Consider the following 16,800-nt stretch of genomic DNA (forward strand, 5'->3'; position numbering starts at 1 on the left):
AAGTGCCAGACAACATCAAAGGTGAGCATTTACCCACTCAAGTTTGAAGACGACAACGTTTTATTTTATTTCGACCAGCCAAATGTACCTATGTTATAATCATGATGGTAAATAAGTATCTTTCTATGCTGCATACATTTTTACTGATAGACAAACTGCACTCCCTTCTGAGACTTGGACGCCCAAGTTGTTCATGCAACCCCTGTTTTACCCTCTCTCTCCACCTAGTTGGTCCAAGTGTATAACCAGCAGAAATAATCTTTCCATCTTAACTTCCCACATGCTGTACTGAATGTATTTTTCATGTCATTTGAGTGCACTTTTTAAAATGCATAACATAAGGACTGTGATGGGTGGATGAGTTCTGGGGATACCAAGCCTGGCCTTAAAATGATGACGTTGGACATGTTGAAAAGGAATCAAGAAACATTCCCATCCAAATATAGATTTGTGACAATCATGTTTGATACAATGGCTATCAAAGTACAAACTTTATACCCAGAAAATGTCTACTTTTGTGGTATGGGGGATATAATGAATGTGATGGACATTGCCTCTGTGCGTCTTGTTTTGATGATAGTGGACTTGCAATAAATTGGAGGCCTATATGACCAAGTCTCTGTCACCATGTCTGTCTTCAGTTAAGATTTTTGGTATTACAGAAGTTCATCCTTATTAACTTTAGGAATTCTTTATTATCTGACTTCATATCTTTTTAAGTAATCTCAAGTAAGAACATCATAAATCACTTATCAATGCATATGTCTTTTACATAGGAACCAAACTAATTATTTAATCTTGCCAAGCTTTACCCCTTTGTAACGCTTGTTTTATTTCATTCAAACAAAAAACATATGAGCAAAATGGGCCCCTCATATACTACACAAAAGCTCCTATATTTGTATGCGGACTGCATGAGCGTGGCATATGGGCTTTGTGTACAATAGATGGTAATACCTACAATTTTAGCATATAAAAACAACTTAATGCCATCTTAAAGTAAACTCTCATGAGGCTTTAATATACTTTTTGCACTTCTAGCAGGACGTGAGAGATGTTTGTGAAAATGAATGCTTGCCACATGTTGGCAGACTATGCTGCACATCAACTGGATATACATTTTACAATGACTTCATTGAGGTAATACTACTTGCAAACATTGTTTCTTATCAAAGTGTATTGGTCATGCTTTATATTTCAAAATGTGGCACCATTCTGTTATGGAATGCAGATTGATCACATGGAGACAGTGGAATGTTTCCTGATGCACACAGTTACTAGGTATTGGTTTAGTTCACAACTGACCAAGCTATGGTTAGGTTAGTAGGTTAGGTTGACTTTACTGCTAGTTCAGTGACAATTTAGCTATGGTAAATCTCTTTGGGTTAAACATGTTATTTGTTTAACAATAGCTATATTGGATCATCCATCATTTTAGGCAGGTCATCATGTCTGACCAATGTGAAAACTTCAGAGGAGACATGGCAGAGGCTGTGCAAGTCATAGATCTGGAAGAAGTTATGAAAGAATCTGAGGAGCAAGGGTGGTAAGATATACAAAATACTGCTTACCATATGTTCTAAGTTTGTTTTGGTTATAAAAAAAAATACAATCTTAGATCCATTTAGGCTTCAAATCTAGGTGCACACAGAGACTGCAAAAAATGATTTTGTATTATTAATAACCTGCATGATAGACTTAAACACAGGTCCCATGCCAGTTTTAAATGAGGGTTGTCAGAGGGTCAAGTCACAAACAGCTTGGTAATGTCTTGAGTCCTTTTGGTCTCATATTTAACCTCTTCTATTAATATGTTGGCATTAGTTCTACTCTGTAACAATCTTAGCATGCCAAATCTCAGCATGTAAAAATATTTTGTCTGCTTAAATTAAGTAAAGATACTTTCTCAAAGCAATATATAGATTGCCCATCTCAGTCTTTTAGTGCAATAATATGAGTTGAAGTCACATGTCAATATGAAAACTTGTGTTTAGGGAACGAGAGGACCTGAGGAGACGCATCCATCAGGCTGAACTGAGACTCCAAGTGAAGGAGCAGCTCCATGAGCAATATTTAACGCATGGAATGCACCTTCAGTCCTCGATACAAGAGATGGAAGCTGAGAATGAGGCCCTTACCAACAAAGGGAACGAGTATGACACTTAAATAGCCATACTAAAAACTATTTTATTTCATCATCTCAAAGACTACACTGGTCATTGAATCAGCTAAACTCCAAAAAGCACAGTCTATAATGTTTGTAAATCTCATACCAACTAAATCATTTTGTATTCAGGTTACAGCATCTGGAAAATGTAAGAAAAAGAAGGAAAGAGGCTCTGCAGCGGGAGCTTGTGGCTGAGGATGAAACAATTGAGCTTGTGAGTAAATAGATCCACAAAAGGAAGATGGTGAATTAACTCCTCTTGTAAAATAGGATAAGAATAGATGTATTAAATCAAATTACAGGTGGGGGCAATATGCTGACAATGTCAGGAGTAGTGACCATTGTCATCTAGCCGAGTGCTGCTGTATTAGCATAACATTTGAAAACCGATTTTGTTAACAACACAACTAAAGCAAGAGAAAACAGGACTTTAAAATGATGGGTGGCATAGCTGTCTCTTTAGCCAATCAACCAACCAACCATCTCCACGTACACTATTAACTCATTTCCTATTTCTCCTCTTTGTTTTGTGCAGGAGAAGGAAAATAAAAGGCTCAAGAGGGGAATTAAGGTATGCCTTTGCCATATGCTTATGTCTTTTACAATTCTACAGCAAAAATGTGGTCTTTGAAATCAATTATAAGCATTTCATAGTTGGATACATTTTAAAACCACTTTGTAGAACAAAACACAACAGCAACTAAAAAAAAAAGCTGCTTCTCTTTCAGTTGGAAAGATTCTCAGGAGAGAAACATCAGGATCAAAAACAAGGGCTGGAAAAAGATGCACAGGAATTGCAGGTACAGTACCCTGTTAAATTGATGCATTGTTATAAAATGTTTAAATTGTAAATAGCAATGATATTATAGTATTATGGCTGGATGTTGACTCATCAAATGTTTTGCAGCATATACTGGCACAGGTTGAGGAAGACATTCGTAGAAAAGATGAGGAAATAGAGCAGGTATGAACACCTTTATCATATATTTTCATGATATCACTTTGTGAGGGATCTACTGGCTCCATTTTCCTGAGTTGTTGGTGGTATAAAAATGTCACTTAATCTGAGTGCCTTTGAGTCTGGCAGAAATCCATGACCCTGGACAAAAGATGCAGAGAAAACAAGAATTGTTACAAAACAATCAAGGTATGTACCACATACTACAGTACATGATGTTAGTTTGTGCTTACCATTGTACCTGTCTGATATTTTAACTTTCTTCTTTAGGAACAACAAGAACTCAAACAGCAGCTGGGCATACAGGCGGTTAAAAGGTTGGTGTTACTGTGTCAGAGTTTTGCTGACAGGTTTACAGTCTTAAGTACATAATTAATCATCAGGTTTTGATAACCTAGCCTGACTGAAGAGCATTTCATTGTATTATTTCTGTGTTGGCCAATTTGAAGCTAAGCTAACTACAATGACCAGATGTTTTGTGGACTGTGGACTTTTCTAACATTATTCTGTTATTTGGTTTTATAGAGCTGCAGAGAAGACATCAACAATGCTGCGACTCAGCTATTTAACTCTGGTCAATATAATATTCAGACAATTTTTTTCTACCAGCCATGGCTAACACTTTCACTTGCTATTCATTTTCATGTTGAGAGTTATTTTGGAAGATTGATATCACTGCCATGTTTGTTTGAAACTGGAGACAGCAGCCGGTAAACTTAGCATAGCATAAAGACTGCAAATCCATCGTTAAAGCACAATGTGTCGATTATACTCCTTAGTTTTTGTACTGATTTAACAAATTAGATATGTGTTTATTCATTTGGACTTTATTTGCATTTTATAGGTGCTTGTAGGCAGGTTGTGTAATGTTTGGATAGAGAAACGCTAACTCTTTCCGTGTAAAGCCTGGAATAATTTATGCTAAGCTAACTGCTTGCTGCAGCTTTTTATTTACCAGACAGATACAAGTATTTATCTTTTCTTTCAACTATTCAGAATTTCTAAAAATGTCACAGTAGTTCTTTAAATTCAGTTTGTCATAAGAGGCAGGCCTACTGCTTAGATATGTTTTGAAACAACTTTCTTTTATCTTTTTAGGCTGAGCGTAACGATGAGAGGCACCTGAACAATGAAAACTGTTTGTCGGTGACACAACACACTTACACCAAAATACTGGAAATGTTCCCCTTTCACTTATTTCTGTATTTTGTGTTTGTGGTTAGCTGTTGTTTGCGTGTCCTGTGGAGTGGTGTAAAGGTAGCAGGATTAATTTACCTCTCCATCCTCTCCCTTCATGTGGCCGCCATGTGCTTCTTCACGGACGATCATTGCAACCTTCTGACCATTGTCTTCAACCTGCTGGAGCCCTGTGGCGAACTACATCACACACACGCCTGTTTACTAAGACTTTGCTAGACCTAATGGCTTTAGTAATGCTTCACCGTATGTTGCTGTGGCAAATGGAAAGAGCAATGTGTAACTGTAAATGCACAGCTTCGTTTGGTGGCTTTAATAAAAATATTGCATGTTTGACTCGTTTTAGCCAATCTCTACCCGGAAATCTGGCTTTAGACTCAGCATACTGTACCTCACTATCCTGCTTTGTAGTTCAGCCCTCTGGTAACCTTTGACCAAGACACATTACTGTACATAGAATTACTGACCCTGACAAAACGAGACTGAGAGGACATAAAAAAGACACGTAACACTTTGCACCTGTCTGCCCAGGGAGTGATCCTTCCCAAGGTTTCTTCAACTGAACAAGGCGGAGTTTAATTTTCAAGCAATTGTCAATCCTGTTTGTGACTCCTATTCAGTCAAGATGGGCTCATTGAAAACAAAGGCAGGGATTTATTGATCTCAAATCGTGCCATAACTTTAGTAGATCATAACATAAAAGGTATGGAACTTATCTGCAGATGCCCTAGTTAGAAAATGAGACCAAACCTTTGAATTGGTGTCCGTTTTTGATCCACAACAACAGCCAAATCTTAATAAAATCACTGAAAAGAAAAGAAGGATCCTGTGACATTGGATTTCTAATACTCTGAACCATAATGATGATAGTAATGGTATTTTGTACATGTGATTTGATTATATAACAATTGTACGCCTATCTTTCTACATTGCCTTTGTTTATTTTTCATATTGTCATACACGTTGAGTCTCCATAAAAACTTAACTGACAGGATGTTTTGAAGGCACTTTGAAACATGCTGCATTACATTACTATGGTAAGGTGAAAGATGTCTAAATAATGGGTTCAAACCATGTTCAAACTAGAAAAAGGGAGGGGAATGAGGGAGCAAAATTAGCCACTCCCTTTTGGTAACAAACATAGCAACTTTATAGATAAAAATAGTTTTAAAAACATTGCCATTATAAAATTAGGGCATTTGGACCAATAACTCCCTTACTTACAGTAAGATCACTAGTGCAAAACACAAGAACTGTAGAATACCCCTCTCCCATTCCAACCTGCCTCTACCTGCTCCCACCTCCTGCCATCGTGGAGGGGCGGAGCCAAGCAATCTACAAAGTAAGCCAGCTCACCTGTGGCCAATCTTTTGCCTGGAAAAATAAGCTGGCTGGCCTCATGTTTCCTTTGATTTTAATTGTAATTATAATAGCAGTAGTTGTATCCTGTTTGCTGTACTGTGTAAATTGCATTGGTTAGTTAATCTCACTTTAAGGATACACAACAAAGGTTGCTCAATGAAAACGGTGTCTTTTTCTAACAGTTAAACTTGTGAATAACACTTAAGAATTCGACAGGGGGCTGACAATTAAATGTTTTAGAATTCAAATCGATTCAAGACATTTCTAATAAAATTGCCTTTATACTAACAAAAACATCACCTATGAATCATAAAATATCACCAGAACCTTCCTCACAGAATGGGATATGTGTGTCTTCAAGGTTTTAAACTGTTGTCCTATGAACTGTTTCTTATAAAGAGGTTTTATTTCCCCTAATGTTTGCCTTGGCATTGCCCAGACACTGTATGGGCATGATGTCAGCCATTGTGGTAAAGAGAGGTTAATGTACTCCGGCTGTGAGAGCTCTACCCTGCGGCCTGTAATTGTATTATTGCACTATAGAATTGCCAGTGGAGTTGTACCGCCCCGGTCAAGACATCGGAGCCAAGTCTATGGAGGGAGGTTAACTTGACACATAAATTGCTATCTGCCAAGATGAATAGAGCTTGCCAGAGAGCAGATGAGGAGAGCAGTGACCTGACAATGCTTCTGACAGTCTCCGTACATTCCCCGTCATTGCTCTCTTCTTTGTACACGGTGCCAGCTGCTGCTTCCTCTGATGTCTTACTGGAGCTGCCAAACATTCAGTGGAAGCGCTGCCCTGTCTTGTTTACATGCGTATATGTGTGTCTGTGTGCATAGAGCCATAAGACAATTTTTCAGTTTCCAATTGCATGTTCGCTTGGGTTATTATTGAGTACATACAAAAAAAACATGCACTTATCACACAATTTGATAAGTGCATATCAAATTGTGTTCTTGAGCCATTTCCACAACTTAAATGAGAGAAGACACAAAACATAGTACTGTCATTAGATCAGGGCCTGTAGATAACGTTTTGATTGGTTCAGGAACCTTAACTCTTAATTTTATTATTATTATTATTATTATTATTATTAGAAGAGCCTATAGCTCACCAAGGTCAAAATTGTATATCACTCTTAAACTTAATGTAAGTCAGGAAGCCTATTTTTTTAAATGACACATAATTTGTTTCCCTTAGAAAGGATTGAAACAATTCGGAACGATTTTCATGCCCAGACACAATTTCCACTGCTGGGAACAGAGCGACCCCCTATAGTGAGTTTATCAAAAATAATTAAGGGTTATAAAAAGGCAGGAGAACAACACACAGATGCCTCTTTTCATTTCATTTCAAACCTTTATTAAAGCAGGTGAATCCCATTGAGATCATCGATCTCTTTTTCAAGGGAGACCTGCTGCAAATAGGTTCCACATGAAACAGAAAAACAGAAAACAACAGAAAAACTAAAAGGACATCATACTTACAGGGATTACAATTTACATACCTAACGACATTTACAGGTACCATCAGTATCCGATTGTATAGCATCTATCCGAGCTTTAAAAACAAATAGTGGAACCAAATTGCTCAGTTTCCATTCTTTTTGCAGACTGTTCCAAGTTAGAGGAGCTGCGCATCTAAAAGCTATCTTCCCTAAGTCAGTCCTAGCACTTGGCACATGTAACAAAACCACATCATGAGATCTCAGGCAATAGCTACTTTCAATTCGCCGTGTGATCAGAGAGCAGATGTAAGATGGTAGTTTATCCAACATGGCTTTGTAGATGAAAATGACTGAGCCTCCGTACAGTTAGTGAAGGCAAACCTGCCCTGGCATACAGGGTACAGTGATGAGTGAGTACTTTACAGTTAGTAACAAATCTCAGCGCACTGTGATAGGCGGCATCTAACTTGTTCAGGTAATGGGCAGGTGCATTCATATAGATCAGATCACCATAGTCCAGCACAGGTAAAAAGGTCACAGAGACTTTTCCTGGCCTCAAGTGAGAAACAGGACTTGTTTCTGAAAAAGAAACCATAGCTTCACCCTCAGCTTTTTAAGCAGATTATTGACCTGAAGTTTAAAAGAGAGGCAATCATCAAGCCAGATACCAAGGTATTTATAACAGGCAACCACCTCGAGTACTTGTCCTTGCGTAGTAACAATATATGGTCTCCGGTGTCTTTTTGGCTTTTGAAAATAGCATTACCTTGGTTTTATCAACATTTGAAATAAGCTTAAGCTCAGAGAGCTGCGTCTGGATAATATTAAAAACAGCCTGTAATTTAACAACAGCCTCCTTAATGGAGGGACCTGCACAGTACATCACGGTATCATCCGCATAAAAATGTAAAGTTGCTCCATCCACATTTTGACCTAAACTGTTGATATAAATGGAGAATAAAAGTGGACCTAAAACAGAACCTTGTGTTACACCATTTGTAATGTTTAACCACTCAGAAGTGAGCCCATCAAAATGAACACATTGGGACCTTTCAGAGAGGTAGTTCACAAACCACCCCACTGCATGGCTGGATATGCCAATACTGAGTAGCCTCTGCTTCAAGATATGATGATCGACGGTATCAAACGCTTTGGACAGGTCAATAAATAGAGCTGCACAACTCTGCTTATTGTCTAAGATACCCGCAATATCATTCACCACTTTCATTGTCGCAGTGATGGTGCTATGTTGCTTTCTGAAACCTGACTGATGTTTATGTCATTTTTACATTAAAAACTCCTTTGTCTGTTCACTCACATAGGCTTTCAAGAACCTTGGCCAGAACTGGCAATTTAGAGATCGGTCTATAATTATTTAATAAGGTGGCCTCCCCTCTTTTTAGTAAAGGCAGGACATAAGCTGACTGAGGTGCAATAAAATCTGCAGCTATCTTTAAAAAGAAAAGTTCTACGTTGTCCGGGCCAGCCGGTTTCTTAGGATCTAACTTGGTTAAGGCTTCATGAACAACATCAATAGTAAAAGGAGTAAAACTGAAAGGGTTTTCCAAATCACATTGTTCAGAGTCTGCTTCGGTAGTGATTACAGAAGCAGAGTTAGTAACAGAATCAAACAGAGAGCCACAGGACACAAAATGCTTATTAAAGCAATTTAACATAGTGGCCCTGTCCGATATAGTGCCAGATGCTGTGGTGAGGCACGGAGGTAGCTCATTACGGATTTCACCGGTCGATATCGATTTTATGGCTTTCCAACATTTTCTAGGATTATTTAGGTTTTCTGTGGTAACTGACAAATAGTACTTAGACTTAGCACTTTTGATTTGTGATGTGAAGCTATTTCTTTGCTGCCTAAAACGAAGCCATTCTATCTCTAAGCCTGATTTCCTAGTCTTTGCCCAGGCCTTGTTTCTCTCATGCAGGAGACTAGACAATCAGCAGAAAACCAAGGATTGTCCCTTCACTCTAAATTTACGCAGGGGTGCATGTCTATCCATAATTTCCATAAAACCAAGATAAAAATAAGACCATGCAGTTTCTACATCAGCACACAGATCGATTTGACCCCAATCAAACCCAAACAGATCATGAACAAAACCCTGCTCCACAAAATGTTTTGTGTCTCTCTTTATGATAATGCGAGGTTTACCCTTTTGGACTTTTGTGTCCCTAATTGTGGCTACAGCACAGTGGTCACTCACATCATTTGCAAATACTTCCACAGATGAGTATTTATGGAGAACATTAGTTAAAATGAGATCAACTAAGGAAATGTAAATATGGTCTGAAAAATCTACTGAGTTTTTTGGGAAAAAAGTGAATGACCAATTATCTAACAGTGACCCCAGTTAGTAACAGTTGCACATGTTAAAAATATACCAAATATTTTATTGGTTATTTTTATATTGTTGAAATGTATAAATCAAAATGAATCCTGTTTTATTTTTGCATTTTTTTAATCGTGTTTAAATAGAGTATGTTTGCTAATATGTAGATAAAGATTATAAGTATTTGTAGAATTAGATTCCAGTGGTGGCAGCTTTGGATTGCTTCTGACTTGTTTGATCCACATATTTCAAATAAATCCAGAGCAATGCAGAGTCTAAAAGTAAAAAAAAAAAAAAAAGAGATAGTTGTAATCATTTCCAAAATTCTCCACAGGTTTTTATCCAATTAAATATTCTGCATTTATTCACATTTGTTAATGTTTAGCCTTTACCTATAATTAATGTTGATGACAATGTATTCTATATATAGAGCACTTTTCATGATTAAAAAAAAGTTTAACCAGTATTAACGGGGAAGTCTAACAGTGATCTAACTTGCACTATAAATTAGCTCATATACAGCAATGGTGTCTAGTAGGCCTAACTCGCATAACGAGATTTTATAGCTTTCCACACAGACATAAAAGCCAGTGTCACTGTGTGCGGTGACATTACATATCACCTCAGGCCTTCTACTGATAATGTATGCATCATAAAGACAGAGCTGCAGAGCTGCAGAGCTTCAAAGACACTGAAGGACAGATCTTTCTCTGATACTTCACACCAGTTTATTTGGTCACCTTTTTCCTTAACATCCAGAAGGTGGCGCTCTATGATAAGTGATGAAAGGAAGCACAGATGAATGTTTCTTTCCGTAGCACAGTACAATTCCCACTGCTTCATAATGAGGAGTGTAAATGATTTGTATATTTTGAGCTGCTAATTGATATGTAACAGTAACCAAGGCCCATAGTTTCATCATGAAAAGTCTCCGGTTGATTACTTGCTTAAATGTTTTCTCTGAAATTATATTTTATCTAAGTAAATATGTGCTGATTTGCATACATTTTTGTAGCACAAACCTGAAAATGTGATGAGGTCAAATTCTTATTTTGTGTTATTTACTCTCCTTATTGTCGTGCTGTGCTGTTTTCACATTTTCACAGCTCACTGGGGGCTACCAAGGTGAAAAGAATGGTTCCTCTGTAACCTCTGTGTGCCTCTGCTTATTCACAACATGCCCTATTCCCTCCCAGTCCTCCTCCTCAGGCCTGGTAGCCATTCACACTCGTTTTTTACAATGTTGCTGGCACGGCTCCACAGTCGTCGTCCTTTTCCCTTTCATCTTAATAGATGGGCTTCTGCCTAGTCGCTGTAGAAAAAGAAAAAAAAACAACCCTATCGGCCACGACACGGCCTCTCAATTGTCAATCTGATCGATGTGTGCAGCCTGGATCTAGGCCACTGCATTAGTTGTGGAGGCTCCTAGCCACTCACCATGGATACACATCGCTGCCCACATCTTGTTGCTGTTGTGGTGTAATTGTTTTGTTATTGCTGCTCAGACTATATAACACAGTGTCCATTTAAATGTTCACATGCGACGGTCTGCTTAATGTCCATGACATTTGTTTAATGTCATTGTGACCAGAGACACAGTGGAGCATCCAGCTATAAACAATCCACCTTTATTGGGAAATAGATTTGAGTGTTTTCTAGTATACTTCACAACTAGATTTCAGTACAGCTGAAATTATATGTATATTAATGGCTAAAACTACTTTGTTTGTCATTTTTTAGCCAAAACATTTCATGATTCCACCATCACAGATGTGAAGTTGTGCTGCTCTTCCTTTGAATTACATGTATAATAATTGTAATAGTTATGAGGTTTTACTGTCGGTTAGCCAAAACAAACAGATTGTTATTAGTAATTTTACTCAAGCGAGGTATCCGAATACATCCTCTGCCTGTTGTCATGCCTTTTTTTTAATGTTCTATTAAATACATTTCACAATTTCCTAACCATTTAACAACCACCAATGGCTGTCAGAGTTGAGAAGGCTGTTAGAAGAAGGAATTCTAATGACCTCAAACACAGGGGGAAAAAAGGCTGTTACTGTCCTTAGGAGGCACCATGATGTTTTGTATTGATGGCATGTTGTATCTCAGCAGAGGCCAGAAGCCTGGGCCGCCATGCCAGTCCTAATAAATCCTGAGCTGAGAGTGGCGGCGGCAGCAGCAGGACTGCATTCTTCAGGAGCCAGCACTTCCCCTAATCTGCCCCGGAGATGGAGCAACAGTTGGCCCGGCTGGTGGGGAAGAGAGGGGAGGAGGATGGGGGGGGGGGGGGGGGGGGGGGGGGGCTCCCTGGTGACACAAGCATGATGTGTTTGTAAAAACACCGGGAATGTTGGAATTGGATATACTCTCCAGCCCTCCCTTAAGCAGGCTTGTGTAGAGACTGATTTTGGCAGATATGTTCATTTTCTCAGCGACGGACACAAAACACTACCTTACCTGCCACATTTCCCCCCCCCCCCCCCATGTTCGATGCTTTCATCCCTCTGGTGTGTGCTTATGTTGGAGAACGCAAAACCAAGAAAAGAGAGGAATAAACTAAGAGGCACAGGACTAGGAAATGCATTACAGATGTGTGCAGCTATGTAGCCACTTGTGGAAGCCTAGACATTTTCAGTTGGCTCTAAGAAGAACATAACTCTGTCATAAAGGGTTGAAGAGTTTCATATGCAACATAGAACAGCTAAAATGTATTTTTAAGTGCATGCCATTACCTGACTGTAAAGGTGATTAGCAAACTGATTGTGCGACATACTCTGGTCAATAGGCAACGTTTTATCCAGTTATACAGCTGACACAGCCTGTGCATTCTTTATAGAGGAGAGCAGACCCACAGGAATGAATTCCTCTCTGCTGGTCTCTACTTTCAATTGATTGCTTTAATTTGGCCTATAACGAGTAGGATGCCTCCTGCCTGCAATTAGTATTTGTGTGTGTGACTGTGTGTACTTGTGTGTTGTGTTTAATTACTGCAGTGGATGGATGCTGTAGCCCAGCAGGAGCCTGCAGAATGGGATGATCCACTGACACCTCAACCCACTGGGTGTCAGGGCCAGGACTTACTTAATGCCTTCCTGTCGAGAAGTCACAAGCCTCCTTCTTACCTTAATACCTTGAATCACACTGTTTAACCTGGTAAAGCAGGGTTCTAAAGTTTGTGAGGGGAAATGAGGACATGTTTTAGTTGAAAATTCAACCCAACTTAACCTTATTGCATCAAATGATTTGACATCAGCCAAATATCTGGAAAATGTTTATCAAAATGGAAAGGAAGAATTGGAGAGGGGGAGGTGCATCCTGCTGGTTCTGTTGGCTACATACCCTCGCAGTATTTTTTTACTGCCTTACATTTATTCAATAGCTATAGTCATTAGTTATTTTGGGACTATTTGATTTGTCATAACACATCAACACATTATAACCACATAAAACGACATGTTGTTTAAGATTAAATCAGTAGTTTCCAACCTTATTTTTGCATGTGACCCCATTCAAAGAAAGCTCTTAATGGCACCATTGTCACACGGCAGATGTCGAGCTCTTGAGCAATTAGCAAATATATAACACAAAAGATGGTTTTGTCTGATAGATTGTTTAAATTCTGTGAAGCAGAACTTAGTATTTTCTTCTTTCTTTATTCACCCTATAAGATGTATATGTTTACACTTTAGATGCAACCTGACCTATCTTTATGTAAATCTAAAATGCTGATTATGCATCGATACCTCAGTATTAATGATTTCAATGGAAAGTATTTTTATTTTTATATACGAGTCAAAGGGGCCAGTTTCTGCAAGATGATGACTTTTTTGTGATATGACATCGTTTTATGAAATTGAACAACCTTTACTTGTAATGTGTTATCTTAAAATGGTTGCCTCTTTACTTCTTCCACCACTTCCATATCGACATTTGTCATGTCCTGGTCCACCTACATATGTCCTTAACCCTCCCTCTTCCTTTATGACAAAACAAGTTCAAGAAGGTCAGGATGTCCACAAAAAATTATTAAATATTATATATAAATATTTTATATTGGGCGTGAATATTCTAATATATATTTTACAACATATAAGAGAAATCAATATGTATGAATACATTTAAATCAGACCTTAGGAGACATATTCACACAATGATAATGCAGACAGAATTTCTAATAAAGATCCTGTATCTGTTAATGTGACTATGTGCTCAATTTGAAGTGCATGTGACAAAACAGGAGGGAATTTATGGACACCAACAATGATACAATTGTAAAACCTGGATCCAGACATCCAGATGGTCGGCTACCAAAGGAGCTCATGTCCTCAGCATTATGAAAACAAAATTCCCCACCCATACACTCCCTCCCTCTGTGTCTCATTTGTCTCCCTCTCCACTCGCAGTTTTTAGTTTAATACAATCATGCTTGCTCATCAGCAGAGGATGTGTCTTTTCTTTCTGGGCGATAGCAGCAGCAGCTCCCTGGGGCATGCTGGTGGAGGTGGGGGTGGTGGTGGTGGTGGTGGTCTTGGTTTGGTGTGTGCCGCCGCTGTCAGTCTGTAGTGAATGCAAATAAGGCTGTGTTCTTTCTCACATACTCTCTGTGTTTACCCTGTCACCAACTCTATCTCTTAATATCTATCGCACCCTCCCTCACTGTCTCTCCTCCCATCTACTTCAAGGTCCTGAGGGGGCACACATCCTCCTCCACCTTTGTTTAAACCATAATAACAAGGTGCCCTCAGCTGTCACACACACACAGCACAAATGGTGGCTTTATTATTTTTGCTATACACATGCAGATGACTTGTGAGTGGCACCTGATTGTGATCATGCAAGTCATGATTGGTTTTTGACACAACGCCTCACAAGGTTGCAGAGCTGCCTTCATATACATAATACTTGATTGTGAAGTGTATGCATGACTCTTGAACTTGTTGTCATCATTGGATCCAAGACAGCAGGCAGTAGTTCATCAGGTGGAAATAGAGTAGCGTTTAAAAAAGGCTTAAAGGCCAAAGATTAATGCGGGAAAATCTTAAAACAGGTTTAAATATCCTAATTCTGGGAATTGAAAAGCAAAATGGTTTAAAGGGCAAAGACTGATATTCTAGTATTTGTTATGTTTATTTTATTATCTATGCTTTTTAATGACCTTTTTAAAATGCCATTTTATAATGTGTTTCAACTGCACTATTTCTTATTACTCTCAATGTCTTTCATTTTTGTAACGCACTTTGAATTGCCTTGTGTTGAAAGGTGCTATATAAATAAACTTCCCTTGCCTAGCGTCCACTCACAATAGAGAGAATAGGATTTTACCTTAGATTGAGTCTTTGCTTGAATTTGAATGATCATATTAGCTGAAAGCAAGTAGACCTCTCAAGCATGAATAGCCTATATTAGTATCTTAAAAAGCATATTCAACGTTGGATGATTGTTTATGCCTCATTAATGAGCGACTGTGATTATTTGTTCAGAAATCTCCTGTAAGCTTAACCTCCACCTCAACTTAATTATCTTCGAGCTGTTTCATGCTAATTCGAAGTGTGAAGCCGGCTTCTTAATGATGTTGTGTGTTTGAAGCGCTTCCACCAGTAGGATGGATACCATTTGTTTTTCTCAGTCATTAAGCAGATAATCTTGAGTTGATTGCCAAAAGCTAATTACAATAGCCAATGCTGGTGTGTTTCCATGCAGTGTGTAATGAAGCCATACAGGTACAGCTGAAGAGCTTTTAGCGGAGTGGCCCTGCTGTTACTCTCATCACGTTGTCTTTATGATCCTCATAAATATGAGTTATTGTTCCCAGAAGAAAGGGAAACCATATAGCTTTTTATTCACTGCAGCTCATCAGCAGTTACTTCTATGATCTTGCATCCCAATGCAAGATCATTTTTGCCCAAGGAGACTAAAGTAAGAAGCATTCAAAAATAATTCCCAATGGTTTCTCTAACTATCTGCAAACCTTGTGATTTGAGCCCTTAGATTGAGGCAGAATGTGCTTTATGCTTCACAAGAAGTTGAGTCGGCTACAAAATACGAAGTATGTTCCTCCACGTCTCAAATTATTCTATTGGCTGTGACCTGCAGCGAACTCCTCGAGAAACATCACCGCTGAATATACTTTATAACTGATGGACAGGATGTAAGCACAAAGAGGAAGATTAAATGGCCAGCCCTTGTGCATTAATCTCAGTCATGTTGTGACGTCTGATAAAAATGTAAATGACCAGTGAGTCAGTTCTTTCAAGGCTTCGAGAATCTAACATGTGATCCTGGTTCATTTTTAAGTGTATACATGTTATTTCACTGTTGGTGGAGGATTATATTGGTCAATTTAAAGGAATCTTTGAACCACAATATTAAAATATGTTCATTAATAACTCAAGCCATGTGTCCTTGAATTTGTAATCTTTCTTTTATTTAGCATGCCTCCATGGTGAATGATGATTCCAAACTACTTGTAGTGGGGGTCAAGCAATTTTTTCCTTACTAATTCAAGGTAACACAAGGTGATTTATAGATAGACAAATGTCAATCTTATGGCTGAAGAATTTCTTACAGCCAAATAAAATGTTGTCAGCTATCATTTTCACTGGGTATTTTGGATTAAGTAATAATATATGTTCTTCTTGCTCCTTGTGAAGACACTCAGCTGTCAGAATCAGTTTGCTGCGATCCTCCATGAGTGTCTGCGGTTATTTCAGGACATCCACTGGACATTCACCTCAGGGGAAGTCTTATTGTATCCACTGAAGACAGACATTTCTAACATCTCTCTCTTTGTCATAGTGTATGTCATCCCTTTATCCCTAGGTCCCATTCCCTCTATACCATCATAATTGCTGTTTTTGCCCTTGGCCTCAGCCATGGTGGCAGATATCTGTGAGATAACAGCTTACTCGATCTCTTCTCCTCTGTCCTCAGGGACAAACACAGACCGGAGCTCCTGGCCTTAGAAAACACTGGCTGGCAGGGGGTTACACATTCCTGTTAGTGTGGGGTAACTTCTTAAAAGATAAAGACTACTTGAGGTATTTATATTGTAAGATAAATCACACTAACTAGAATGGATTGTGAATGCATCCCCGTTTCTAGAGCATGAGGATAATGCATCCATGCAGGTTGTGTAAAGGAATGCAGCTATAAACAGTGTTGCTTTATGAATAGTCAAAGGTTGTGTGTGTTTGCAAATGAGCCCACACAGCAAAAATTGAGCAAGTTAGATGTGTGTGTGTGCTTCCGTTAACTTGCACTTGTGCACATGCATTTGTCTTTGTACCTGTGTGTGTGTGATTGACTTCCCTCGCCCGG

General features: G+C 38.7%; 1 protein-coding gene across 1 annotated transcript; it reads left to right on the forward strand.

The window, feature by feature from the left end:
* Positions 1–1,448: 1,448 nt before the first annotated feature.
* On the forward strand, positions 1,449–4,625 carry LOC117499471 (trichohyalin-like). The gene is made up of 10 exons (XM_034151875.1): positions 1,449–1,546; positions 1,995–2,153; positions 2,297–2,381; positions 2,703–2,738; positions 2,896–2,967; positions 3,075–3,131; positions 3,255–3,314; positions 3,396–3,442; positions 3,651–3,699; positions 4,224–4,625. The coding sequence occupies exons 1-10, from the start codon at positions 1,449–1,451 to the stop codon at positions 4,539–4,541; spliced, it is 981 nt and encodes a 326-aa protein (XP_034007766.1). The 3' UTR covers positions 4,542–4,625.
* Positions 4,626–16,800: the final 12,175 nt, after the last annotated feature.

This window comes from Trematomus bernacchii, unplaced genomic scaffold (assembly GCF_902827165.1).
Source record: "Trematomus bernacchii unplaced genomic scaffold, fTreBer1.1, whole genome shotgun sequence".
Taxonomy (NCBI): domain Eukaryota; kingdom Metazoa; phylum Chordata; class Actinopteri; order Perciformes; family Nototheniidae; genus Trematomus; species Trematomus bernacchii.

What these genes read in the sequence shown, in the direction of transcription:
- LOC117499471 (XM_034151875.1), top strand. Translation starts at nt 1,449, where the DNA reads ATGTCTGACCAATGTGAAAACTTCAGAGGAGACATGGCAGAGGCTGTG. An exon ending in AGGATGAAACAATTGAGCTT is followed by an intron (nt 2,382 to 2,702) that starts GTGAGTAAATAG and finishes TGTTTTGTGCAG; the next exon opens with GAGAAGGAAAATAAAAGGCT. An exon ending in ATTGTTACAAAACAATCAAG is followed by an intron (nt 3,315 to 3,395) that starts GTATGTACCACA and finishes TTTCTTCTTTAG; the next exon opens with GAACAACAAGAACTCAAACA.